The sequence below is a fragment of the Mauremys reevesii genome, linkage group 11 (assembly GCF_016161935.1).
Source record: "Mauremys reevesii isolate NIE-2019 linkage group 11, ASM1616193v1, whole genome shotgun sequence".
NCBI lineage: Eukaryota > Metazoa > Chordata > Testudines > Geoemydidae > Mauremys > Mauremys reevesii.
Genome location: NC_052633.1, coordinates 662,540 through 690,434, shown reverse-complemented (window position 1 = coordinate 690,434; position 27,895 = coordinate 662,540). Strand labels below are relative to the sequence as shown.

The following is a 27,895-nucleotide window of genomic DNA, read 5'->3' as shown; positions in this document are numbered from 1 at the left end:
TGTGGTGTTTTGCCCAAATGAAGCCTCCTCAGAGAATCCAATTTTCTGCCTACTTTATTTTGTCACCATTAGTGCAAGGCTCAAAGCCCTTCTGTTAGACCAAAATGGCACCATCGCAATGGAAATGTCTGCTACCACCACTGGCTGAAAACATACTCTGAAATTGCACAGGGGGTTCTGCTCTCTTTCCATTTTCCCAGTGGTTTGAAAAACTAGTTAAACTTACAAAGCAGGAGTTTGTTAGCAGTGACTGAGAACTATGAAGTCACTGTTCTTCTCAATGTTGGTGTTACTCTTATTTACTCTTACCAGCTCTAGCCAACGCTGAAGTCAGACAGTACAAATCAGTCAGCTCGCTCACTGGCTGAACATTCAGAACCTTTTTCCAAAGCAGCCGAGTGATCTACTCGGCAGGATCTTCTTTTTAGGTGGCTTGTTTGCATAAGACGTCTTTTTCTAAGAAATATCCCACAATCCAGTCCACTGTTAACATCACACAATCATACAACCCCTGCCAGCTGAGCATCTTGATAGATCTCACACCCACTAATCTACTGAGTCTCACCACACTTATTATAGGCAAGGAAACTGAGGCACAGAAAGGCTAAGGGACTTGCTTGTAAGTCGAGGCTCCTAACTGACAATCACAGCCTTAGTCACATGCCCTGGCCTCCTCCCAGGAAGGGTAGGTAAATAGGGCTAACATGCAATTAATGCTCCCACCAGCTTGGCATTTTCTTTTTAGGGTTATTTCAATCTGAAGAGTCAAAAAGAATGAAGGGAAAACTGCTGACACAGTATCAGGTCTAGAGTGGGAAACATCTCTCATTAGCAGCAATTATTCAGCTAGGCTCAGGGTGTGAACTCTAAGTCTGCTTCGCACCCCTCCAGTGCAACCAGAGCCAGTGTAACCGGCGTCCAGGGGAATTCCCAGGTGCCATATGATTGGTGATGCAGCTTCTATGCCATCCCTCGCCACCAAGCACAGGGGGCACAGGGGGCCAGGCAAAAGGGGTTGTGACTGTTCTGCTGATGCTGTAATGGCCCCGGGGGGGGGAGGCACTGGCAGCTCCATGGCGGGTGAAGCATCCCTGAGCACATCTCAGCCAGTCCAGCAAATCTGGATCAGACTTTTACCCCCACGAGTATAATATGTAATTGAACCATTTTTAGACGAGACCATTCACTGACTGTCCTAGCCTGTTCAGTCTCGCTATGCACCGCTCAACAGTTCGTGCATTTCAACCCTCATGTGGCTGCATATGATTGTATTTACGTGCTGGTTTTACTATGAATTTGTTATAGCTGCATGCAGTACTCACAGGTCTCTACATATCAATTGCATTGATTCTCTTTCCCAGTTCATGCAAATCAACAGAACAATGACCCCATAGCGCACCTGTCCTGCTGTCTCGGTACTTTATCAGTCAAACAGTACCTGCAGGGGGCAATATGAATGTATAATACCTTCCATTCTTACGGTATATAAACACTATTTGTAAACAGTGTAGATAGAGATAGATGGAACCGCTGACAGGATTGTAATGGTCCCTCTGCTGGGTTTTTGATACTTTATGGACAATGCCTGACCCGAGGCTGGAAAGATTGACAGAACCGCCATTTTGGAGGGTCTGATGCCCCACACATCAGTGATCCATCACCATGCATTTCCCAGCTCACCATTTGTGACAGCTGCCTGCCATGGTCATCAGCAAGGACTGACCTGGAGACCTCGCACCTAAAAAGGGTCACACATGAACTGCTACTGTTTGCGCTAAAGGACTAAATCCAGCTGGTAGCTGGAGCCTGTAGCAGACTCAAAGGCTTTGTGTGGGACCAGCCACTTGAGGGAGACAAAACCCAAACTGAGTTAATGAGGGATATACACACATATACTACACTCAAAAAGAACAGGAGTACTTGTGGCACCTTAGAGACTACACTCAGAAACTGAATGATAAAGTACCTTGTAGCAGCGCTGCACCCACACAGATCCTGTTGCAGGATTGGGGCCTGCATTAGCAATCAAAAGGACTGAGAAATAATAGAACCAAAAATTCCCAAAGATGTCAAAAATATGACGGTGGGAACAGTGAATGCTAATTTGCATTTTCCTAAATAGTTGAACTTAAAAAAACAAAAACAAAAAAACCCCACAATCACTTGGTTAAAGCTGCTGGTTTAATTTGCATCTGAATGTAGGGCAGTACCTACATGCATGTCCCTAGCAAGGTCTCCTTCCACAGCTGCAAGGAACTAAAGAAAAAGATATCTTCATTTCCATAAAACATGGGGCATTTTGTAAAATCAAATTATGGAACATTGAAAATGTATAAAGTGAAAAAGAATGCAGATTGAGGTTATATCCAAATACAATATTTAGAATTCGAAACACTATTTCTAAACATCCCAGAAATTATATATACATATTTAGTATAAAAATCAGGGCCATCCAGATAATAGCGTAATGGCAAATTTAAAATGACTCCCTAATTTAATTTAATTTTTTACTATTCGATATTCATTAGTCCAGAATTAAAGTTTAACATTGACCCATTGCTGAGTTGCTTGCTTGCAACATAAATTCAGTAGCACATTTTGAAGGTTAGGTATGTCTACACTATGGAGACTATACCAACATTAACTATGCAGCATAGCCCCGTAATGGAGACACAGCCTGCACCAACAACAGGGGGGTTTCTGTAGGCGTAGGAATGCCACCTCCCCGAACATTAGCTGCATCAGTGGAAGAAGCACTCTTCTGTCAACACAGCTGTATCTACACTGGGGGGTTATGTCAGTTTTCACACCCCTGACTGAGGTAGCTATGCCAATATAATTTCCTAGTGTAGACCAAGCCTTAGTCTAGAGAGTCAGTATTCTGAGATGATCCATGGAGATTTACATCTTGTTCTGACCAGTCAGGATCAGTGGAACAGGATTTTTATAAACATGCTTAAAATGGGTGAAGGATATTAGATTCCTGGATCTCTGAAAGGGGTACAAGGACCCATCACCAACACAAAACCCAATACAGTAGCTATATTGCCAGCACAAAACAATAACGTGATAGAATTTTTCTCCTTCATCCCTTCCTTCCCAGTGATCACTCATTGTAGCTTTATACTGGGAACTCTGTCTCAATGTACCGCTGTCTCGAGCCTCTTTCAGCTCTTTCATTATCACAGTAGGTGTATGTGCCCTAACTGCCTCAGCACCTAGTTCTGCTAGGAGTTAAAAAGTAGGAAGACTTAAAAATAAGCGAAAAGGCCTAGAATGTTACCTCGAATGCTTTTTAAAAACAATACTGTTGCAGATAAATAAGCTGCTGAGAAATAAAAATGCTCATGGAAGTGTAGTGTGGCCACTGCGTAATTAGTGAGTATCCTCTAAATTGTTCTTTCACCGTTAGTTTTGCACATTGGCTCTGATTCAAAGCTCATTGAAGTCATTGCTATTTAATTCAATGGACTTTCGATTAGGCCTCTGTTCTCCAGTCTCTTTATTACTTACTAACTGATACCAGCCCCGCTTTTAAAAAACAAAACAGATCTTTACAATAAAACTTGGACACCTTTGGAAGGTCTAACTACTTGCATCTGAGTCTGTGCATATATCTAGTCGCATAGCAGGAGGATGCTGTGCACTCCAATTATAGGTAAGGTATAATACACATGCTGCTTAAGAGCTAGGCAGGCATTGGCAAACAGCCCTTTAAAAGACATTTGTATGTTTCCATTCACAAAGCACACTGATCTTACTAAAACTACTTAGGATTAGCAGACTCACTCCTAGTAGCCCCTAAACCGGCTTGGTCTCTCTACATTAGAATTCACTTTCTATCTTTAAAAATCACACGCAGCAGGTTCTCAGTTGTTTCTCTGATGTTTCACTCATGTTCGAAGAACTCGTGACAAGCAGAAGTGACCATGGCAATGAAGGCTACAAATTCCTGGAAGTCGCATTCAGCGTCACCATCGGCATCCAGCGTCTCCATCACCTTATCCACTGTCTCCTGGTCTTTAATTTCCTAATGAAAACAAGAAAGAGCAGTTAAAGCTGGTGAACAATGGACAGGGCTGTGAATAAGATTTAGAAGTCCTGGTCCCTAATCTCGTTGTCTTCAAATGGAGCTAATAGGCAGTACAGTAGATGTCACTTACTAGGCTTCCAATGGAGCTGACCATACTCTCATCATTCAATGTTTATGCAAAACACATGCATAGAAGCTTCCCTTTCTTAAGGTATCCATTTCCCATGCTGCCTTCCAAGCACAGGCATGAGATTGCGATTCCTTATGCAGCTTCCTTGTAACAGAGACCCACGTAAAGTAGGAACTGTCGGCCACTTGTTTACTGCATTGACCAGTATGTAAAACCACTTTGGAATAACGGTTTGTGTTTCCATGGACGGATTAAGGTGGTGGCCATTTAAATCGAATCTGACTGGAAATGCTGTAACAGCAGAAAAGAAGCTCGTTCTTAAATGATCAATGCATGGGCCACAATTTGGCTATTATTCAATATAATAGGAGTGATACCTTAAGGGAAAATGAGAGGAAGCAGAGGCAGAAAGGATTAACAGGTCTGCAAACACATCATGGCCCTGACATGACCGATACCCGAACTGAACCCAGTCTGGGTCTGCAAAGAACAATCATGTCCTCCCGGGATCTTTAATACAAGGACACACAGTACGACATAGGCTACCCCTGGACTCAGATAATTTGAGTTATTTTCTAGACTGCTGATGTCATGTCAGCTCACAAACGGTTTTCTTAAATAAAGCGATTCAAACATGCGATATTAAAACTTCTTAAAATATCTTCCAAATAGGAAATGAATCTGGGGAAGCACAGTTCAACTTTCTCTGCTAGAGGTTAGAAAATTCCCCACTGCCTTCAGTTTCTGTGACTTTGTTCCCAAATCCTTCTCCCGCCTCCCAGGCTTGCGGCACCAATCAGCTGTTTGGCGCGGCAACCCTGGGAGGGGAGGAGAATTAGAGCGCATGCCCCCCCCCCCCGTTACTTGCTGCAGGAAGCCCTCCCCGTGCCCCCCCTGTGTCCCAGCTCACCTCCACTCCACCCCCTCCCCTGAGTGTGCTTTTTGGTGCCTCCAAGCACTTGGCGCCCTAGGCAGCTGCCTAGTTCACCTAGTGGTTGCACTGGTCCTGTCTACACCCCACTTGCAAGAATGGGACTGGCACCTTGGCCCAGACTCAATGGACATGGGCAGAGCAATGTCTGGGTTAGCCCTGAGGCGCTCTGAACAATGCCTGGGGAGAGAGGCACAAATCAGCATACTGGTGGGGAGCTCCCAAAACTAGTCAATAGCAGACACCAAGGAGAGGGGTGCCTAAACCCAGCCCTCTCTAGGATTTTGGCCCCTAAATCCAGGCGGGAGGCAGGCTCCTACCTCAGCTTGGGATCCACAGCCAGAACCCTCCCCTGGAGTCACCGTAAGCCCTTTCTTGCAAGGACGGCTCTGGTGCACACCTAACTCCACACCAAACAGAAGGGTGAGGAGAGTCATGGCAGACCCCTCCCTTAACTTTAGCCCATTGGCTAGAGCACTCAGCTGGAATGTGGGAGACTTCAGTTCAATTCCACCCCCCAGCTGCTGTGGAGAAGGGATTTGAACAGCAGTTTCCCACCTCCACTTCCTAACCACTGGACAAGGAGATAGTCTGACCTGGGGCTCTCTCAGTCTGTCCTGTTGAAGCTGTTCACTGTGTATCAATAACTAAATACAGTATGCACTGGGCCAGAGAGAGAGAGTGTGACTATAATCCAGGGGTTAGGGCGCTCGCCGGAGACATGGGAAACCCCTGTTCAAGTGCCTTCTCTTCTTCAGACAGAGGGTGGAACGGAGCCCAGGTGAGTGCCCTGACCACAGCGCTAAAGCTTAGAAGGGAGTCCCTGCCTCTTCCTCCTGCCGTGTGTGGAGTTATGCATGCTCTGAGCACCCCTACAGGCAGGGCCGTTTTGGTGCCCTATGCAGCCTCCCCACTCGCAGGCCTCTGCAGGGAAGGGGGCAGGAGCAGGCTTGGGGGGCAGGGGAAACCGCCCCCCACCCCAGCACGAGCCGGCAGACCAAAGCAGGTTGGGGCCAGGTCACATCACTTCCTGCTGCCCGGTGAGTGCAGGGCGGGCCCAACCCCGCACTCACAGGGCAGTGGGAAATGGAGTGACCCGGCTCCAGCCCGCTCCGCTCTGCTCTCCCGGCTCCCAGCCTTGGGGGGCAGGGGGGAACCGCCCCCCAGCACTTACTGGCGGTGTGAAGCGGGCTGGGGCCGGCTCACTCCACTCACCACTGCCCGGTGAGTGCAGGCCCGACCCCTACTGCAGTCCTCAGGGGAAGGGGTGGAGTGGGGGCAGGGCTGGGGCGGAGGGGGGGTGCCATGGGGAAGAGGCAGAGCAGGGGCTGGAGCAGCATGCATCTGCCTAGGGCACCAGAAAATGTGGTGCCCCAAATTTCCTGGTGCCCCACACAGTGTACTTTGCATGTGGATAAGGACGGCCCTGCCTACAGGTGAGCAACGCCTCCCCTCCTAGGGTTTGAGGATGGTGCTGGGTCTTAGGCATGAGACAGGCATCCAGAGGCCTGCCTGAAGCAGCAGTACAAATGCACAGAGGCAAAAACGTAGGCACCTAGGGGACTTTTAGAGCACAAATTTAGGCATCTATAGGATTGGGCATCAGCTGAGCAGGGATTTTGTGGCTCACAGGAGCAATTTAGGTACCTAAATCCCTTTGGGAATCTGGGCCCTTGTGCTTCCCCCACAGGTGACCAGACCTTGATACATACAGTCTGACCCCTCACATACAAGCACCTAGGAAATACACAGGACAGGCAAATAGATAATTCCATGGAGAGAGAGCCGCCTGCCATCCAGAGGGGATAAGCTTTGCCATCTGAATGCACAAACTCCCTTTGACTGCCCACCTTCTGAGTAGCTGCTAAATCAGGACAGTCTCCCAAGAAACACAGCATAAGACAAAGGCTGAAGTACTGGAACCAGGCCATTGCGCTGAGCCCTTTGACAGTCACAGCCTGAGTACAGACACTGTTCCCATTGCCACGGGAAGCAGCCTGCTAGCTCAAACTATTTCAGCAAACAACACGAGAGCTGAGAACTGTCGAAGGCTACAGTAAACATCTTCAGGCATCTCGACATTTGGTACACAACAGAGTAAAGGGCAATTCATTGTTCAAAAGGCAATACTCACGCCTAAAAAATGGGGGAGTTCATTGTTAATGAGCTCCTTCAATTCAGATTTCTTCAGCTTGTGCTTGTCTCCCTCCTTTCCCGAGTACTGGTGGAAAGCGTCAATGATGGCAATCATGGCCTTTTCCAGAGCAGACATTGTTACAGTGGCACTCACCTAAAATGAAAGCGACTGGGAGGAAGCACAGGGTTAAGCTCAGCGTGGGGCAGGAGGTTAAACGCCTTTTTGCCTGCTCCGTGCAACAATCAAACCCTTGGACCAACAATGTTATACCACTAGTTCTTGCTCCAAAGCCCATGGAAGTCAATGGAAAGATGCCAAGAAATTTCAATGGGCTTTGGATCAGGCCCCAGATGAACACTCAAGGAAATCCTGGGGAAATAATGCCAGCGAAGAGCCGACCATCTGTGGAAACTTTTATTTCCGTTGATATAGCGTAAGGTTAGGAAACACATGTGGGACATTGCCTAAATGACTGTTCTTACTTTAAAACCTTGGGGAACAAGCAGAATGTTTGTATATTGCCAAAATAGAGTCAGCACAGACCTATCGTTAAAGGGAGGTACCCTGCAGTACTAGATGGTCCATATATGCATTAGCTTCTTGCCAGCATCAGTAACATTCTGAAGGGAGGATTACTGGGTAACATAGCCATAGGGGATTTGTCAATTTCACCATTACATTCCAGGAGAGTGCACTGTGGGGCGTTGCGGAGGGAATAGCTGCTATTTGTCTGGAAAATTCCCAGACTTCCCTGATGTTTGAACACAAGTTTTGCACCTTGATCTCCACTTTGGCAGAGTACAATAAATAAAAGCCAGCAGGCTGTTAAAAGACTTAAATAGTCAAAATACACAACCCTCACCAATACATCAACGATTAACTGAATTTTTTCAGTCAAATGGTACTGACTGCCTTGCTTTTCAGCAGATGGGCCACTAAGCCCCAGAGAAGCATTTCACCCCGAGATGTTGGGGAAGACCCTCAGCACTGACAGAAAAAAGGGGAAAAAAGCAGCAAGTGAAGGTCTGGAAAACAAGGTTTCTTGACAACTGAAGTGCCACAAAACAATTTTCAAATAGATATTTTGGCCAGGTTTCAGTTACATCCAACCTAGCTCTTTAAAATAAAAAATTGTGTCTGTTCAATCCAGAGACTGCTAATAATGTAAAAGAACTAATCTTTGGAACCATCTATGACCATATAACATATTCCTTTAGCAACTACAGCCATTGCTTACATAGGAAAGTATTTAATGGATTTTTAGCTATTTTGAATGCAATTTAACAGTTGGGAACAAGGACAGCCAGCCCTATGGGAATAGCCAGCTTTCCGCAGACCACCAGGACTGCTCCATGGACCATTCTTGGTCTGCAGCCCACAAATTGGGAGCCACAGACTTGCATCGTTGCCTGAGCAACACATCACCTCAATCATGGTATTTTTAAGGTTCTGGTTTTTTCACCCTTTGGACATTGTAAACACATATGGAAAATACTGCCCTCAGTATGAAAACAGTGTCTGTCTCTCCAACACGGTATCTTTTCCCCAAATTTGCTGCAGAATCACAAGTTCCAGTTTCCTGTGCTGAGATTTATCTATTTAGGTTCTTACTATAGTGTGACCTTGTCTTACCAAAAAGCCTCCTCTCTTACTTCAGAAGGAAAAAGCCCTTACAATTTTTGTCACATCACAAGAACCTGACTCAGCCAATTAAATAGCGCTGGGGTACCCCAGGGTGTAAATATATATTTACACACGTGTTGTGTAATTTTCTTGGTTTGTAGCATGTGTTATTGTTACTTCTTATGTTGAGTCTTCTGACCAGCTGATTTGCTCCATTTTCCTGGATTTTGTACATTTTTGTGTACAGTACTTTACAAATTTCTCTGTAATCATCTTTATTCTCCAGCTTTTTCTTTCTTTTACTTCTCAGATTTGGTTGGATCACTGAACGTCTCTATCCCCACTGAACCAACAGTCCATTATGAGATCCAGTTTTCATAAGCCCTAAGTGCAAGCAAATATGCTCATTTCCTGTCATTCTGCACGGCTTCTGATAAACTATTTAATATGCTAGCTATAGAATTTAAGTGATTTATATCCTTGTCTCCTGACGTTACATAAATATTTGATTGCAAGGTTTCTTATAGATTTCATATAGATAATGAAACTCCTTTAGAAGATTATGGTGTAATGGGAAAAGATGTAGAAAAAACAGCCCCAAAAGTTTCGCAGTACTCTGATGTTAAGAAAGGTTTTAGTTAATAAAATTAAATCAGACTTTGCTTTTGTTGGGGAAAAAAACTTGGTGCTTGCAGATCCTTGCTGGTGCAAGTCAGCATTGCTCTATTGACTTTAAAGGAACTACTACATCAGAGGCTAGGGACTTGCCTCATGATGTAACTCTATTATAGACAAACCTTCCTCAACCACAGGAGCAAGAGAACAGGCAAATTGACTTGAATTAGATACAGTTAATGATCTTTGAAAAAGTTACAGCCATAACTAGCACTGCTCTTCATTTATTCAAATCAATATTCCCTGGGCATGTTGCAATGGAAATTGCTTGAGAGACACAATTTTGTTGTATCACTGTCTAATCTGACGACATTTGCAGCCACAACAAAATGCATGAAAAGTGTGCCTCAACTCCGGTTTGGCTGCTGCTTTTTTTTCTTTTCTTCTTTTCTTTTTTTAAGTGTTTAGTTTGACAAAACCCCAATGGTTTGAAGGTTCCAAAGTGAGTTGAGGGTGGGGGGGGAAATCACTCTTACTTCAATAATTAGGTTGGTATGTGACCCACCTGCATAAATATTCAGAATTAGCATTTGCTAACAAAGTCATTTCTTTCTAAACACCATAGTATTATTTCTGCTACTCACCTTCCTTCTGTGCCCACTTTTTGCTGGAATCAGAGCAATGTATTCTAAGACAGCAAAGGGGAAGCGTCTTATTTCATCTGTGGGGGAGTGGAGAAGTCCATCGACTAAGATGCAGTGCTTCTGCAGAACAGCAGCAGCCAATGAGGAGCTGAGGAGGGGGTGGGAGTAGGAAGGAGGCAGCTGATTCTTGGACCTGATTTCCTGGAATGGGTGGAAATATACACAAGGGTGCATTGAGCAAGCTGTTATCCCACATCAGTTTGCTCTGGGAGCTTCCAGCTGATACATTGGTACCAGCGAAAGAAAGATCTCTTGTAAGGAAAAGTAGACAATCAGCTTTTTAATTCCTAACAAGAAGTTTGTCCTGGTTTCTTGTTATTAACAAAATAAGGAAGAGGAATTAGCCAACTGCAATAGAATGTATATGCCAGTCCTCTGGTGACAAAGTGGAGGCAAGGATTAAAACTAGAGGAACGACAGAGGGATCACACATTTATTTTACAGTTGTTACTAATGCTAACTCTCAATAGCAGCAGTTTTGCAGTTGCAGATCTGCCGTACTGTGGGACATCAATCAGAGCCAAAGGAATTAAATTAATTGACATTTTTTAAGGGATGCCAAATGGGTTCAGATAAAACATTGGCTGGACCAGTATTTAAAATTCAAACCCAATCTGACTATTTTTTAAATCAAAAACAGTTTAGTTAACTATATCTGTTACATACACACCCTTCATTAGCCTCTGCACCTCCTGAACTTGCCAGGCCTGAGAGAAGAAACCCCATGAGAGAGAATCAGTTTGGAATCCTTGCAGGAACAGCCGATCTTAGGGGTTTAGATTGCACCTTCCACGTAAAATCGACAGCAATAGCAAAATTCCTAGTAGACTTGGTGGAGTCTCTGGCACTTCTTTTTCAGGGTCAAGGCACTGTGTGGGGTTTTTTAGATTGTATTAGTCCCTCTCCCCCCACTCTCACATTTTTTATTATTTTTTTTTGGATAGAGCTTGTGGAGTACAAGGGGTGGTCAGCATTGTTAGTGTCATTCTTATGATGGAAGGGCTTTTGGTCATAGTAGTCTTCAGTACCAAGCCCTTTCCTGCTGAGGAATGGGACTTAGTTGAAGCCTTAGCATTCTTCATGGTACCCAAAGTGCTCAGAGCCTCACTAGCACTCCTCTCGGGGCATGAGCTCTCCGGTGACCAGAACGTTTCTGATGAGGAACTCTCTGCTCTGCTCCTCTTATCCCTCTGCTTGGAGCGAGTGGGAAGGTCTCAGTACCACGGATGGGGATATCTGTACCTCACTCATGGGGAGTGCTGGAGGCTGGGGTTCCAATCCTGTCTTCCCCTTGGAAGCTCTCGGTGACTGTGTTCTCGACGATGGGACACTGACAGACACAGAGGGTCCCTGTACACGGGACTACTCTGCACCCAGGTCAGAAGCCAGTCTTAAGGTTTGCTCCACCATTAAGAGCCTATACTTAGTATCTTTGTCTCAGGACCTTCCCTTGAAAGAAGAGCAGATCTTTCTGTAACCCCTGTGGAGCTTTCCTTGGTCTCTGTGTGCTTGTAGCTCAGGGCTGGGCACGCTGCCCCTGGAAGAAAGGGGCTTTGAGCAGGGGGTTGGACTAGATGACCTCTGAGGTCTCTTCCAACCCCAATATTCTATCATTCTAAAAGGGGGCCCAGGGCAGATGCAGAGGCTGCTGGGTAACCAAGAGGGAGAGATGCTGTTTTGAACAATGAGGGCCCTGTTGTCCTGGGGAGATAGCAGGACGCCAGGATGGCCACCAGCCACCTGCTCAGGGGAGGAGCAGTGTCTGAAAGACGGGGGAGTTAGAGACCATTGCCAAGTCAGTGCTCAGGAGGAGGCGCTAGCCTGACCAATAGACATGCAATACCCGCCCCCAGGACCACTGGGGGGGGGGGAAGCCATCTTGGAGGGGTCTTGAGCCAGCCACAGAAAGGGCAGGGCTTGCTGTGGGTGAGCTGGTGAGTCCAAGGCCTGCATGCAGGTTCCCCCTGAGAACTGGCCTCTGGGGTCTGGCAGCAACACCCTCAGCCTGGGCCTTTCCCTCTTCAAGGTGTTGGGAAAACTCTCCCCCCGCCCACCCCCCGAGCTGAATTAGCCCTTCAGCTTCTAGATAAATCAGCTAGCAAGTGGCAGGTTCTGCTCCCGCTGCAAGCTCAGGGCTGCCTGCCAGCTGTGAGAGTAGCTGAGCGCTAGGGTAGGAGATCAGGAGTTAGGAGTTTAGTAGTTATTATAATCTGCACCCCGAGCCCTGCATCCCTGTGTGAAGAGGGGAAATCCTGGGAACAGAAGCAGTGCAGCCAGGGGCGGCTCTAGCTTTTTTGCTGCCCTAAGCACGACAGTCAGGCTGCCTTCGGCAGCCTGCCTGCGGGAGGTCCCTGGTCCCGCGGCTTCGGTGTACCTGCCGCTGAATTACCGCCAAATCCGCGGGACCAGCGGACCTCCCGCAGGCAAGCTGCCGAAGGCTGCCTGACTGCCGCCCTCGCCGGGATGGCCAGGGTGCCCCCTGCGGCTTGTCGCCCCAGGCACGCGCTTGGAGCTGCCACTGAGCGCAGCTCCTGCCTGAAGAGGATGCCTGCCAGCTGCGATTGTCAGCCCTCTGCAGTGGCTGAGGACTCTAGATTCATCTCTGAGCCTGAGGATCCTTTGTGGAGTTGTGAGTCACCATCTTTTAGTTAGATCATCCAGGGAATAGCTTGGGAGACCCCTACTCCCTGAACTGTGTCCTCAAGCCAGGGGCTAAGGCAGGGCCGCCCAGAGTGGGGGGGGCAAGTGGGGCAATTTGCCCCAGGCCCTGGGCTCCGCAGGGGCCCCCACGAGCATGGCTGAGGCTCCTTCCCCGGCCCCGTCTCCTCCCGGAGCCTCGGCCAATCCAGCAGCATCCCAGACAGCTCCAGTGGGGCCCCTGAGCCCCGCCCCGCTCAGAGCCGCATGGTCAGGGGGGCGGAGCTGCGAGCTCCAGGCTGAGCGGAGGGAGCTGTGCTCAGCCTGGAGCTCCCAGCCCCGCCCCCTCCCCACGTGGCTCTGAGCGGGGCAGAGCTCGGGCCCCGCCGGAGACGCACTGCCGCTGTTGAGCAAAGCTCCTGGATGCGCTGAGGCTCCGGGTGAGAGGGGAGCCAAGGGTAAGGGGCTAGGGCCAGGGGGGTTGGCTAAGGGGCAGGGGGTAGAGGTTGGGGGGCAGTCAGGGGACAGGGAGCAGGGGTGAGGTCCTGGGGGGGTCTCTGGGGGATGGTGAGGGGGCAAGGAGCAGGATAAATAATATAATAATAATTGGAGATATACCTATCTATCTCCTAGAACTGGAAGGGACCTTGAAAGGTCATTGAGCCCAGCCCCCTGCCTTCACTAGCAGGACCAAGTACTGATTTTTTGCCCCAGATCCCTAAGTGCCCCCCTCAAGGATTGAACTCACAACCCTGGGTTTAGCAGGCCAATGCTCAAACCACTGAGCTACCCCTGAGGGGGATGGGCAGTAGGGGTGCAGGAAGTGGGGGGGTCAGATAGGGGGCAGGGCCAGGCTGTTTGGAAGGCACAGCCTTCCCTACCCTAAAGCTCATTCAGCAGTTTGAGGCTTGCAGAAGAGCCAAGCTGTTCGCTTTTCCATTAGGGCTCCCATCCCTTTCACTTCTCAAATGCCAAATTATAGTCTACATGTAATTTCAGTGCCATAGGGGCATTCATATCAGGAGAGGGGAGCTTCATTTAAAATTAGCCACTGGGGGAGGGATCACATGAGAAGAGCAATATCCTACACCACCTACCTCCTTCCCAACCCTACCAAGGGAGACCACCCCCTCCCCTACATTTCCTGAGGCTCCAGAGGGGTTAATTCAGTGATTCTCAAACTTTTGTACTGATGACCCCTTTCACATAGCAAACCTCTGAGTGTGACCCTCCCCCTTTATAAATTAAAAACACTTTGTAATATATTTAACACTGTTATAAATGCTGGAGGCAAATCAGGGTTTGAGGTGGAGGCTGACAGCTCACGGTCCCCAGTAATAACCTCGTGACCCCCTGAGGGGTCCCGACCCCCAGTTTGAGAACCCCTGGGGTAATTTAATTTTAACACCCATTCACATGCATGTGCTATTTTGAGCATTTCAGTTTTCACAGCATAGGCTCATCCCAGATTTGGAACAAGCTCAAATGCTCAGTTCGTGGAGTATGTACACAAGATATACTAAAGACAAACCCACAGTAACTGTCTCCAGTTTTTTGAGGGACCCCGTGGAGCCAGTCTCTAGGAAACAGATAAATGCATGGAAGTTAAGTCCATTAATGGCTATTAGCCAGGATGGGTAAGGAATGGTGTCCTAGCCTCTGTTTGTCAGAGGGTGGAGATGGATGGCAGGAGAGAGATCACTTGATCATTGCCTGTTAGGTTCGCTCCCTCTGGGGCACCTGGCATTGGCCACTGTCGGTAGACAGGATACTGGGCTGGATGGTTTGACCCACTATGGCTGTTCTTATATTCTAACCTAAATGAACTCAAAGTTATGGAGACAGATGTGAGTCAAGGAAGCCAGCAGAGTATGAGAAACCTGGAAAAATCTCTGACTGGATGGGCTCAGGCGTTTGGCCTGAGGTGGTTCAAAAAGTTTTGTTTTGTTTTTTAAGCAGAATTTTTTTTATTGTTTCTTTAAACAATCAAACACAGCAAGCAGCAAATATTTGGCCACACACTTCTGAAACCCCAAACCATGTTCAGGTTTTGACAGACTAATTTCAGCTTTTCAATTAAAAAACCACAACAAATTTTGAAGGAAAGCAGACGTGGTCCGTGATTTTTTTCTGCTTTTTAAAAACCCCTAGTTTTCGATCCACAAACAATTTTGACGGCACATATTTGTCCAACCCTTTTAATGAGCTTTAGTGCCTTTTAGCACTAGCTGATGCTGAGAACCAGTGATACCTTGTAAAGAAGTTTTCTCAAAACTGGATTTGTGCCGAGATGTAGAAGGTTTATTTTTCCCAGGGCCGCCCATGGGGGGGGGAGCAAGTGGGGCAATTTGCGCCAGGCCCCGCAGGGGCCCCCATGAGAATATAGTATTGTATATTTTTTATGGAAGGGGCCCCTGAAATTGCTTTGCCCCAGGCCCCCTGAATCCTCTGGGCGGCCCTGGGCTAAGGGTTTGGGGATTTTGTTACGTACTGCCTATGAAACCCGTGGAGGGACTTACCATCTTATCCCACGTGTGAGTGCCTTCGGCTGCACTGAACCACGTCAGCCAAACTGCCACAGACTATATCATTGTCACAGGTCATTAAAGGCCCCTATGAAGTATGCATGACAATGGGGTGCTAAATTTTACTCTTGCTCTATCCGGTCATGTGACTGGGGAAATTCATGAGGATTATCAGTGACCCCAAGAGTAGTATTTCACCCTGTTCTGTTATATTACTCCCTGTCTACATATTCAACAGCGGAATTATATTATTGTGTGTTTGTGGTATTTCTTGAGAGTATCCAGCTATCTGGCAAGTAAGTGGGGGTTGCCCTTGTGGTTAGAATTTTCCTTCTGAGCTGCCATGGTGATCCTGCCAGGAAGGAGCAAGGGGGGAGGGGCGTAAAGGCACCACCAAATAAATTCCTATGGGAAAAAAAAAAGGAAGTTGCACCCTGCTGGAGGCAGGAGCCAGAATCCAGGTCTCTCTATCAAAACCCGTAAGGAGATTGGCATTAAAGGAGGGAACCGGGAGGACTGGGCCAGTACACTGCACTTACTGGGCAGTACTGGGAGTGCCACTCACTAACAAGAGAGGTGCCTTTTAAAGCCCAGGCAACCTGGCATCCCCAGCAGAAGAAAACTTGTTCAAGCCCCTCAATAGGAGAAGAAGAAAAAAAATTGAGTGCACACATGTGTGTGTATTATAGTTTTTAGAAAAGAAAAGAAAAGAAAAGAAAAGAAAAGAAAAGCAGAAAGGGGAAAACAAATGTTCCAACAATGATAAAGGTACTAAACCTACTACTAAGAACTAACTATCAAAGCTAAAATACTAATAAAAGAGGGAACAGGCCCACAGCTATACTCCGTTTCTGGCCAAAGGCAGATGAGAAGGAACTGAGGAAATTTCACCTGCACAGCCCTATGTAGCGTTGGTACAGGGCATGAGGATGTGAAAGGCCAAAAGGGGAACTGCTACCAAAAGTCTCCGATCAAAGGCAGAGGGGCTCATGTGCACCTGAAGTGGAGTGCCCACTCAGAGAAGAGCTAATGCAATCCTGGAATGCATAAGCAGGGAAATCTCGAGTAAGAGAAGAGGGGTTAATTCACCTGTCTATTTGGCACTGGTGCAACCATTGCTGGAATCCTGGGTCTAGTTCTGGTGGCCACAATTTGAGAAGGATGTTGATAAATTGTAGAGGTTGAGAGAAGAGCATCAAGAATATTAAGGGATTGGAAAATATGCCTTATGGTGATAGATTCCAAGAGCTCAATCTATTGAGATTAACAAAAGAGAAGGTTAATGGTGAATTGATTACAGTCTAAGTGTCTACATACAGAATATTTAATAGTGGGCTATTCAGTCTAACAAAGAAAGATATAACATGATCCAATGACTGAAGCTAGACAAATTCAGACTGGAAAGGTGGTATAACTTTTCAGCAGTGAGAGTAATTAACCATCAGAATAGAATATCAGGGTTGGAAGGGACCTCAGGAGGTCATCTAGTCCAACCCCCTGCTCAAAGCAGGACCAATCCCCAGACAGATTTTTTCCCTAGTTCCCTAAATGGCCCCCTTGAGGGCTGAACTCACAAGCCTGAGTTTAGCAGGCTAATGCTCAAAGCACCAAACTACCCCTCTTTACTAAGGGTCATGGTGGAATCCCCATCACTGAACATTTTTATCTCAAGATTGGATGTCTTTCTAAAAGCTCTGCTCTAGGAATTATTTTGGGGATCTTCTCTGACCTGTGTTATACAGAAGACAGAGTGGATGATCACAGGGTCCCATCTGGCCTTGGAATCTATGAATGAAGATGTGTATTTATAAATTTTCTATTTTAATAAAGCATTCCAGTAATTATCAAAGAAAATGCAATAATACCCACAAACAGTGGTTTTCAATGAATAATCCTAGTGAGTTGTAGTCATGACTTAGCAGTAATTTTTAACCTCATCTCATGGAATAGTTCTAAACATAAAGGTTAAGATGATTTAGATTTAGATTGCAAGCTTTTGGGAGCAAGAACTGTCTTATTATGTGTCTCTATGGTACCTGGCACAATGGGGCCCTGATCCTGGGCAAGACCACTAGGTACTACTATAAAACTACTAATAATATGGAATTTCCAAGGTAAATTCAGCTGGAATTAGTGGAGTTAAGACTCAACATGGAAAACAAGCAGCAGCAATTGACTTTTTAAGTAGAGTCCCAAATATAGACTCATAGAAGATTAGGGTTGGAAGAGACCTCAGGAGATCATCTAGTCCAACCCCCTGCTCAAAGCAGGACCAAACCCAACTACATCATCCCATCCAGGGCTTTGTCAAGCCTGATCTTAAAAACCTCTAAGGATGGAGATCCACCACCTCCCTAGGGAACCCATACCAGTGCTTCACCACTCTCCTAGTGAAATAGTGTTTCCTAATATACAACCTAGACCTCCCCCACTGCAACTTGAGACCATTGCTCCGTGTTCTGTCATCTACCACCACTGAGAACAGCCGAGCTCCAGTCTCTTTGGAACCCCCTTCAGGTAATAAATAATAATAACAACTGGAGATATACCAATCTCCTAGAACTGGAAGGGACCTTGAAAGGTCATTGAGTCCAGTCCCCTGCCTTCACTAGCAGGACCAAGTACTGATTTTTGCTCCAGATTCCTAAGTGGTCACTTCAAGGATTGAGCTCATAACCCTGGCTTTAGCAGGCCAATGTGCAAACCACTGAGCTATCCCTCCCCCGCATAGTTGAAGTTGAAGTTGAAGTTGAAGGCTGCTATCAAATCCCCCATTACTCTTCTATTCTGCAGACTAAATAAGCCCAGTTCCCTCAGCCTCTTCTCATAAGTCATGTGCCCCAGCCCCCTGATCATTTTCATTGCCCTCTGCTGGACTCTCTCCAATTTGTCTACATCCTTTCTGTAATGGGGGGCCCAAAACTGGACACAGTACTCCAGATGTGGCCTCACAGTGCTGAATAGAGGGGAATAATCACTTCCCTCGATCTGCTGGCAATGCTCCTACTAATGTAGCCCAATATACCATTAGCCTTCTTGGCAACAAGGGCACACTGCTGACTCTTATCCAGCTTCTCATCCACTTTAATCCCCAGGTCCTTTTCTGCAGAACTGTTGCTTAGCTAGTCAGTCCCCAGCCTGTAGCAGTGCACAGGATTCTTCTGTCCTAAGTGTAGGAGTCTGCACTTGTCCTTGTTTAACCTCATCAGATTTCTTTTGGCCCAATCCTCCAATTTCTCTAGGTCACTCTGGACCCTATCCCTACCCTCCAGTGTATCTCTCTCTCCCCCCAGCTTAGTGTCATCTGCAAACTTGCTGAGGGTGCAAGTCAAGATATATCATGTCCACTGCTTTCCCCATATCCATATATACATCCAAATATTCAACACTGATGTTAGGGGACATGTAGTGAAAACACCCTTCTTGGAGAACAAGATGAAAGGGTCATCGAGAGTTTCAAGTAGCCCTGTGTGCTGCTTTCCCCCACCCCCCAGCTGTGTGCGGTTAAATTTAAACCAGCCATTGCCCATTGTCACTACCCAGCTACAAAGAGGCAGGACGCCAACCTCCATAACACTCCTACTTGCATGGTATTCGAAAAATCTCTGCCTTCCAAGGCAACCAGGAAAGAATGTGCTTTTGGGGCATCTTTTCTTCATATTCAAGGGACATCAGCAAGAAATGGAGTCAGTTGAAAATAGAGTTATAAGCAGTCTCCAGTCCCACACTTTCCAATGAGTCTCCCTGTCAATTCTTCAACCTCAAAAACGATGTTAGTCCTGAAATAACCATTTCAGTTTATTCTGTTACAGATGGGAAGTGAGAGAGATGCTTATTGCTCCATCAGTTTGATGGGAACAAGGATAAGAAGGATGCTCATTACTACGCTAACAGTACCAGACTAGTAACCATGAGCAAATCTTAAATGCCTTCTTCCCGGCGCAAGAAGGTAATAAGAGAGCTTGTGTGAGATTTCTCTTGCTTATTCTTTTGATTAGCAAAACTGGTAGTTCTTTGGGTGAAAACTCCCAGAAAAATCCCAGAGCTTCCTTTCAGTGCTGCAACCCGGCATACTTGCTCTCCAGGCTGAGTCCTGCCCTGGCATCTTTTATATAAATCATCACAGCAAAATACTGCCACAGTAGCCAATTTTTTAAATTCTTAACATCTTATCTCCCCAATAAAAGGACCTAAAACTGGCTCTGCTGTACAGCATCTTCCTTCACTCTCCCTTTTGCTGAAGATGCAGCAACACTGGGTTGATATTAGGGTTACCAACTTTCTACTCACACAACACCGAACACCCTTGCTCCGCCCCCTGCCCCACCCCTTCTCCAAGGCCCCACCCCCACTCACTCCACCTCCCTCTCATTCACACATTTTCACTGGGCTGGTGTAGGGGGTTGGGATGCAGGAGGGGGTGCAGGCTCTGGTGTGGGCTGGAGATGAGGGATTTGGGGGTACAGGAGGGAGCTCTGGGCTGGGGCTGATGGGTTCGGAAGGCGGAAGAGAGATCACAGCTGGGGAAGGAGTGCGAGGAGAGGTGAGGGCTCCAGCTGGGGGTGCAGTCTCTGGGGTGGGGCTGGGGATGAGGGGTTTGGGGTGCAGGAGGGGGCTCCGGGCTGGGCCCAAGGAGTTTGGAGGGTGGGAGGGGGAATCAGGGCTACGGCAAGGGGTTGGGGTGCAGGAGAGGGTGAGGGCTCTGGCTGGGGGTGCAGGCTCTGGGGTGGAGCTGGGGATGAGGGGTTTGGGGTGCAGGAGGGGGATCTGGGCTGGGAACAAGGGGTTCTGAGGGCAGAAGGGGGCTCTGTGCGGGGGCAGGGGGTTAGGGTATGGGGGGGTGCAGGCTCTGGACGGCACTTACCTCAGGCAGCTCCCAGAAGCATGGCACGTCCCCTCTCTGGCTCCTATGCAGAGGTGCAGCCAGGCGTGCTGCCTTGTCCTCAGGTGCTGCCCCCATTGCTCCCATTGGCCACAGTTCCTGACCACGGGAGCTGCAGAGCTGGTGCTTGGGGCGAGGGCAGCGTGTGGAGCTCCCTGGCTGCCCTTATGCTTAGGAGCCAGAGGGGAATGTGCTGCTGCTTCAGGGAGCTGCACAGAGCCACTGCAGGCAGGGAGCCTGCCTTAGTCCCATTGCGCTGCTGACTGGACTTTTAACAGCCTGGTCAGTGGTGCTGACTGGAGCCGCCAGGGTCCCTTTTCGACCGGTTGAAAACCAGACACCTGGCAACCCTGGTCCGTATGGGCCCATCATAGCTTGTTTCCTGAAGCACGGCACGTGCAGCTCCATCCTAGGCTAGAAGGGCATCAGCCAACACAGCCTTTGGCAGGCTGGCCAGGGATGGCCACGATACGGTTGTAGACAAATAGTAAAATAATTATACAGAAATTACCGGCGACCCACACCCAACCCTGGAATGGCATGGCCGGAGTCTTCGTTCCCCACTCTCCTTGCTCCATGCTCTGTCAGTAACATCCCACTTGTGAACAGTCCTGGCCATGGACCTGTCAGAGAAATAACCTCATCTGACCTGTTAATCTCTTTTCCCTAATGACAGCTTGGCTAAAACTGACCCTTCCCCGCTGAGAAAGGCTCAGCCTCCCTTTCTTCTCAGATGAGCCCACCTAACTTAGTCCTCTCTAGGCTTTTCCCTAAAGTAACACTGGCCAATCACTAGCTGCCTTTCCCCTCTCTCTCCAAGAGGGGGTGCCACACTAGAGCTGTAGCCTGCACCTGGGGAGCCAGGAGTTACGGCTTTGGAAGGGTTCATCTGTCCAGGGACATGACCAAGGAGCAGAGATAATGGTCACTATGACCCTCCTTGCCTGAAAAAGTTGCCTGGCTGCCAAACTCTGGCAAGTACATGAATGGTACCCCTGTGTGTTGTTTTCTGTTGTAGCTCACTACCATGGAAGGTAAATCAAACCAGAGACCCCAATTCACTTACAACCTTCACTGCTCGAGGTGTTTAATTATTCACCTCTCAACTCCGAATACCACAGGGGGAAATGATGTAATATGAATTTGTACTTCCATAGGAGCTCCTGCACACTAAAGTCCTGCCCATGACTAGGTACTGAACAAAGACAGTCCCTGCTCCAAAGTTATACATGGCAAGAAGGAGGCTTTTTTAAACAAGGGCTTTCTGGATCTACCACCACCACCTACCACTTCCAGAGCACTTTCCAGCAGTAGGTGACAAAGCATTTTACAAAGGAGGCAAGCTTCACGTTACAGATTTGGAAGCCAAGGCACAGAGAGGTGAAGTGACTTGCCCAAGGTCACCTAGCAGGCCAGTGACAGGGCTGGGAACAAAACCCATGTCTCCTGCACCTCACTCCAGTGCTCCATCCAATAGACCACACTGCCACACCACATTATGTTATGGACACACCGGCGAACATAGACCTCATATCAAAAAGGTTGCATCAGTTAACTTGCTGAGCTAGAGCAGAGGAGAGGTTTAGGAATTAATATTCAGAAGTTCTGAATGCTGACAGTGACTTTAAGTTTGTGACTTTAATTTACAGGAGTAAAATATAATCCTATTGCCATAGCTATAAGGTAATGAACTAGAAAATGTATCTGCTATTGGGAAGTTCTTCCCACAGGATAAATGGTTCCCAGTACCCATGGCCTGAAATATCTCTATAGAAAGGTGTTATGGAAGAGTATCATAGAAAGATATGGCACAATTCTGTAGCGGTTTTAAATGGAATTAAGGCTATTTCCATAAGAGTATTGACATTACCGTGGCTGGGAAATTTCCTAGGAATTATGTGTTTTTGTTATTTATCAGTACAATGCTTCCACTGTTCCCCTCTCTCTTTATCTAGTTAACACATATATCAAATACTGCTGCCTCTGCTGGTTTTCTTCTTGTCTTTTTAAATGGTGAATAAACTGGATTCATTGACTTGCAGCTGCTTTCTGCCTACCCGTTTACTGTTTCCAAAACAGCTCTTTTTTAGCACAGCAATTGAGGTTGGAAAAGAGACTAAAATCTCTTCAACAACTGATCTTGGGTACTGCCCAAGAAACAAATACTCAAGCTGAACAAATTCAGCTGCAACTACTATCTAATCTTAATGAGGAGTCCAGTGGCACCTTAAAGACTAACAGTTTTATTTGGGCATAAGCTTTGATGCATGTGAAGAAGTGGGTTTTTTACCCATGAAAGCTTATGCCCCAAAAAATCTGTTGTTGCCACCACATTCCTCGTTGGTTTTGTGGACACAGACTAACACGGCTCCCCCCTGATACTATCTTATAGCTGAAGCTAGACAAATTCAGATTGGAAACAAGACAAAATTTTAAGAATGAGGGTAATTAACCATTAGAACAATTAGTCAATGGTGATGGTGGATTCTCCATCACTGGCCATTTTTAAATTAAGACTGCCGTTTCTCTACACGCTCTGCTCTAGGAATCATTGTGGGGCAGGTCTCTGGCCTGTGTTATACAGGAGGTCAGACTAGATGATCACTATGGTCCCTTTACCAGTCTTGGAATCTATATTAGCCCATCATGATAGTTTAGTATCTCCATTTCCTGCTGGCAAGATATTTAGGCTCAGAGTTGTTGTTTTTAAATTATTATGGAATATAGAAGAGTCAGAGTTGGTGTGAGTTAGGGCAGGCAGGCTTGATCTTATCCTCATTGAAATCTATGGCAAAGGGCAGCAGGGACCATTCAATCATCGAATCCGAGCTCTTGCACAATTCTAGTAGTAGAATTTCACTCATGTATTAAGCCCCGTGACTTGTGTCATTACAGCATGTCTTCTAGACAGTCATCTGGTCCTGAAAACTTCCAGAGATGGAGAACACACTACTTCCCTTGGTAGCTTGTGCCACAGGTTAATCAGCCTCCCAGTTAAAAATGCATGCCTTCGTTCAACGCTGAACGTCTGGCTTTACTTTACAGCTATTGGCTCTTGTTATGCCTTTCTCTGCTAGATTAAAGAGCCCTTTGATATCTTGAATTTTCTCCCCAGGAAGGTGCTTACACACCACAATTAAGTCACCTCTTAATCTTTTTTTTTTTAATAAGAAAAATTAAGCTCTAAGTCTCCAGCTTATGAATAATTTTTGTGGCTCTTCTCTGCATCCTCTCCAATGTCTCAACCTTTTAAAAGTTGACACCAGAACAGGCCAGTATTTCAGTATCAGTCTCACCAATGCCAGAGACAAAGGTAAAAGCACCTCCATACTTATCACTGCCCTGTTATACATCCAAGGATTGCATTAGCTCGTTCACCACACCATTGTACTGGGAGTTCATATTGAGTTACTTGTCCACCATGACCCCTAAGTCCTTTTCAGAATCCCTGCTTTCCAGGATACAGCCCCCCATTCTGTAGGTATGGCCTATATTCTTTGTTCTAAACTATGACCTTGAATTCAGCTGTATTAAAACAGGTTTATTTCAATGGACAACTCATCAAGAATCTAGATTGCACCGTATGACTGCCCTGAATCTGTGTTAAAAGTCCTAGAATTCCTTCACAAGGCCATGAATAGCTGAGATGCTTTTTTCTTTCTATATTATCTTTCCACATACTAGTGCGGGAGTTGCCTCAACAGTTAACTGTCAGTGAATCAGAAATCTGAGCTGCGGAGATTATTTTTACTCTCTTTTAAAATAAAATATTTTATATTTTTTCCAAAAAAAAAACAACTCACCACCACCACCACTATGGCAGAAAAAGAAACAAAAATGTATCAGTATGGAACAGTAATAAGACATTGCATTGTAGAAAAATATATTCGAGAGAGTAGTAATGAAGGAGCATCTAAGCAGTAAAGCAAAATGCATTTACATATAAATGCTGAAGAAGAAAAAATAAGTCTTTGGTATGTCATTCAATACTGGTTGATAGTTTTAATAACTAAAATGTTCAACAGAAGAACATCCATGCTGGGTCAAACCAAAGGTCCATCTGGCCCAGGATCCTGTCTGCCAACTGTGGCCAATGCCAGGTGCTACTGAGAAAATGAATAGAACAGCCAGGCAATCATTGAGTGATCCATCCCCTGTCTCCCATTCCCAGCTTTTGGCAAACAGAGGGGAGGGACACACAGAGCATGGGGTTGCATCCCTGACCATCTTGGCTAATAGCCATTGATGGACCGATCCTCCATTAACTTATCTAATTCTTTTTTGACCCTGTTATAGTTTTGGCCTTCACTTTGGGTTGTGTGTAAACCTCGTTTTTATTTGGGGGTATTTTATCTGGACATCTGCAAAGTGCTCCTAAAGCAGCCCGAACAGCCCCCATTGCCTTTAGCAGTGAAATTGCCCTTCTCAAGTGTGGTGTTTTTATTGCTGTGGTGACTCAGGAAAACACCAGTAAAGCACAGGCACAAGTTATTGGATTTAAAGGCCTTGTACCGAGACATCTAGTCCCTGCAGCCCTACACAGCTCGATGAAGGCCCATAAATGGGGATTGGTCCTGCTTTAGAGAGGGGAGGGATAGCTCAGTGGTTTGAGCATTGGCCTGCTAAACCCAGGGCTGAAAATTCAATCCTTGAGGGAGCCATTTAGGGATCTAGGGTAAAAATCTGTCTGGGGATTGGTCCTGCTTTGAGCAGGGGGTGGGACTAGATGATCTCCTGAGGTCCCTTCCAACCCTGGTATTCTATGAAATGCCCCATCCAGGGCCCAATGAAAAAGAGTCTCATCACTGGGATATTTACAGTCCTTTAACTGCACCCTCCAAACTGAACCTGACTGTAAGAGGCAGCTTGTATCTCAGCCAGATTCTAAAGCTTCCCCCACCCCTTTCCTATACCTCAGCCCTGTAGCTATTCCCCAAACCAATCCATGTTTTGCGGGGAGCAGGCAATGAAATATCCACTTCAACATAAGGGATTCCTGCCCAAAACAATAAAGAATCGGATTTCTACTGATACCAGACACACCTCAGCACGTGTCACCACAAACTAAAGCCTTATTCAAGCTGACTTCATAGCCATGGCCCCCTAATTAACAACCATTCACCAATCATTTCTCGAGGCAATGAAAGCGAGACCTTGCAAACATTTAATATACAAAAACCAGGATTCATGCTGCTAAACTGCCGCACCAGTTACTATCTGGAACGGCCATGCCTTACAGCCTCCCCTGGGGCTGAGGTTTTATAACCAGGCTCACCCCAGTGCATACTGCTGTGTTTTCACTTTTCACAATTGTTTGTGCGAATGCTTCTAGCACCAAACAGTGAGGCTGACAAGAAGCCTTTGTTCAGATGTCTATCCATTTACCAGACTAGAGGCTTTCAGAGATATCGGACTGCAGGCAGGCTCACAGATTTAACACATAAGATATAAAGCCTGCATCCAGATGCTGCTATGACTGATGATAAATCCTTTCCTACTCTTCCCCTGTATAAGTCTGGCCTCTGATTGTCTGTATTACCACAGCACCTAGGAGTCCTTCTCATGGACCAGGACCCTGTTGTGCGAGGTGCTATACAAAGAGAATAAAAACCAGTTCCTACCCCCAGGGAGCTTATAACACAGCTGCATCTGCAGCGCGTCTGGAGAACGTGCTTTATGCTGACAGGTGAGAGCTCTCTCATTGGCATACTGAGCAGTGGTAGGTATGGTGGTGGGAGAAGCTCTCCTGCCAGCATAGCACTGTCCACACCAGTGCTTAGGCCGGTGTAATTTACGTCGCTCGGGGGGGGGAGGGGGAGCGGTGCGTGTGTGGCTTATTCACACCCCTGAGCAACGTAAGTTATACTGAAGTTAAGTGATAGTGTAGGCCTGGCCTAAGTATAAGACAAAGAGACAAAAGATGGAAACAGACAGATGAGGAAGTCCAAGGAAATCATATTGGTCCGCATGATACACAGTATCATAAGCACACCAACGGCCTAAGCATTGTCAAGGTTTTTGTATTCATCACAGCAAAGGAGAGTTTTGAAGGAGGATAATGAGATAATTTCTCAGATGCTTATGGGGAGCTTCTCCCAAGCATGAGGGACAGCATGGGAGAAAGCCTAAAAGTGACTGAAAATTTAACATTGGGCAATGAAGGCTAGCAGCATGGGCTGATTGCGAGATGACAAGCGGGGTGGGGATAGGCCAGAAAGCGACGTGAAAATGCAGACAAGCAGCTTTCATTTGATACGACAGAGAAGAGGGAGCCAGTGGAGGGATTCAAAGAGGGTGAATTGGAATTGGAAAAGATTCCAAAAAGGGCAACAAAAATGATTAAGGGTATAGAACAGCTTCCATATGAGGACAGATTAATAAGATTGGGACTTTTCAACCTGGAAAAGAGATGACTAATGATTGAGGTCTATAAAATCATGACTGCTGTGGAGAAAGTAACTAAGGAAGTGTTATTTACTCCTTCTCATAACACAGAAACCAGGGGGTCACTAAATGCAATGAATAGGCAGCAGGTGTAAAACAAACAAAAGGAAGTATTTCTTCACACAACGCACAGTCAACCTGTGGAACTCTTTGCCAGGGGAGGTTGTGAAGGCCAAGACTACAAAAAAGGGTTCAAAAAAGAACTATATAAAATCATGGAGCATAGGTGGCTATTAGCCAGGATGGGCAGGGATGGCGTCCCTAGCCAGGGCCGGATTAACCTTTTGTGGGCCCCCATGGAGGCAATGGAGCGAGGGGCCAGCCAGAGGCAATGGGACATGGCATGGCAGGGGCAGCCCTGCCCAGCCCAGCGCGAGGGCACTATTTACACACCGGCAGTTGCCAGACACACAGTGGCCTGCCCGGCCCTGTGCTGCCAGCATGTCCCTTCCTCTCAGGGGTAGGCCTATGCCACACCGCACAGCCTCCCTGCCCTACACCCCCTGACTCCCTATGTCCAGAGCCCCCCTGGACCTACTATGCCCACTGCCCTCCCAGACCCACCCAAAAATGCACAGCACCCTGCACAACACCTCCCCTGCCCACAGCCTCACCACAACTGCCCAGCACCCCCCACAGAACCACCACACCCTCGTGCCCCAACGCACACAGATCCTCCCCGCCCCTTCACAGCCCAGCACCCCCCATACTCCCCGCAGACCCACTCCCCCAAGCCCTGCCTCCCGGCCGCACTCACCAGCCTGCTGGGAGGTGACTGTCTGCCGGGCTGAGCCAGCAGCGCAGCCAGGCTGGTCCCAGGGCCGGGAATCGCTCCGTCCCCTCAGGAGTGGCGCGATCAGCCAGGCCAGGACCTGCCCCAGCTGGGGTCCCTCAAGACGCATTTGCCTGGAGGGGCCCAGCCAAGTCCTCTACGCTGTTCTCCCCACACACACGGCTGAGACTGGCCAGGCTTCTGCCAGAAGTGCACTGCGGTCCGGCCAGGGGGAAAAGAGGAGCAGGGGAGTTGGGCCAGGGAACAGAGAGGAGCCCTTGGCCAGCCCACAGGCAGGCCGAAAAGAGCAAGGAGGGGGTGGGGGAGCCAGCGGGGTCTTGGGGCGCAGTGCAAGCGGAGCAGGCCGGGGCCCCTTCTGAGCATGGGCCTGGCTCCATGGAGCCACTGTAAACCCGGCACTGTCCCTAGCCTCTGTTTGCCAGAAGCTGGGAGTGAGCAACA

The 27,895-nt window shown here is 47.3% G+C and overlaps 1 protein-coding gene across 2 annotated transcripts; it reads right to left on the bottom strand.

Moving 5' to 3' along the window:
• Positions 1-2,159: 2,159 nt before the first annotated feature.
• S100B (S100 calcium binding protein B) lies at positions 2,160-27,508 on the bottom strand. Of its 2 annotated transcripts, XM_039495753.1 has the most exons (4): positions 27,419-27,508; positions 10,114-10,314; positions 7,229-7,399; positions 2,160-4,030 (listed from the first exon to the last, which is right to left on the bottom strand). In XM_039495753.1, exons 3-4 carry the CDS (start codon positions 7,364-7,366, stop codon positions 3,890-3,892), a joined length of 279 nt encoding a protein of 92 aa, XP_039351687.1. In that variant the 5' UTR covers positions 7,367-7,399; positions 10,114-10,314; positions 27,419-27,508; the 3' UTR covers positions 2,160-3,889. The 2 variants fall into 2 exon arrangements, with proteins under 2 accessions (XP_039351687.1, XP_039351686.1); XM_039495752.1 differs by lacking the exon at positions 27,419-27,508 and having other exon boundaries at positions 7,229-7,384.
• Positions 27,509-27,895: the final 387 nt, after the last annotated feature.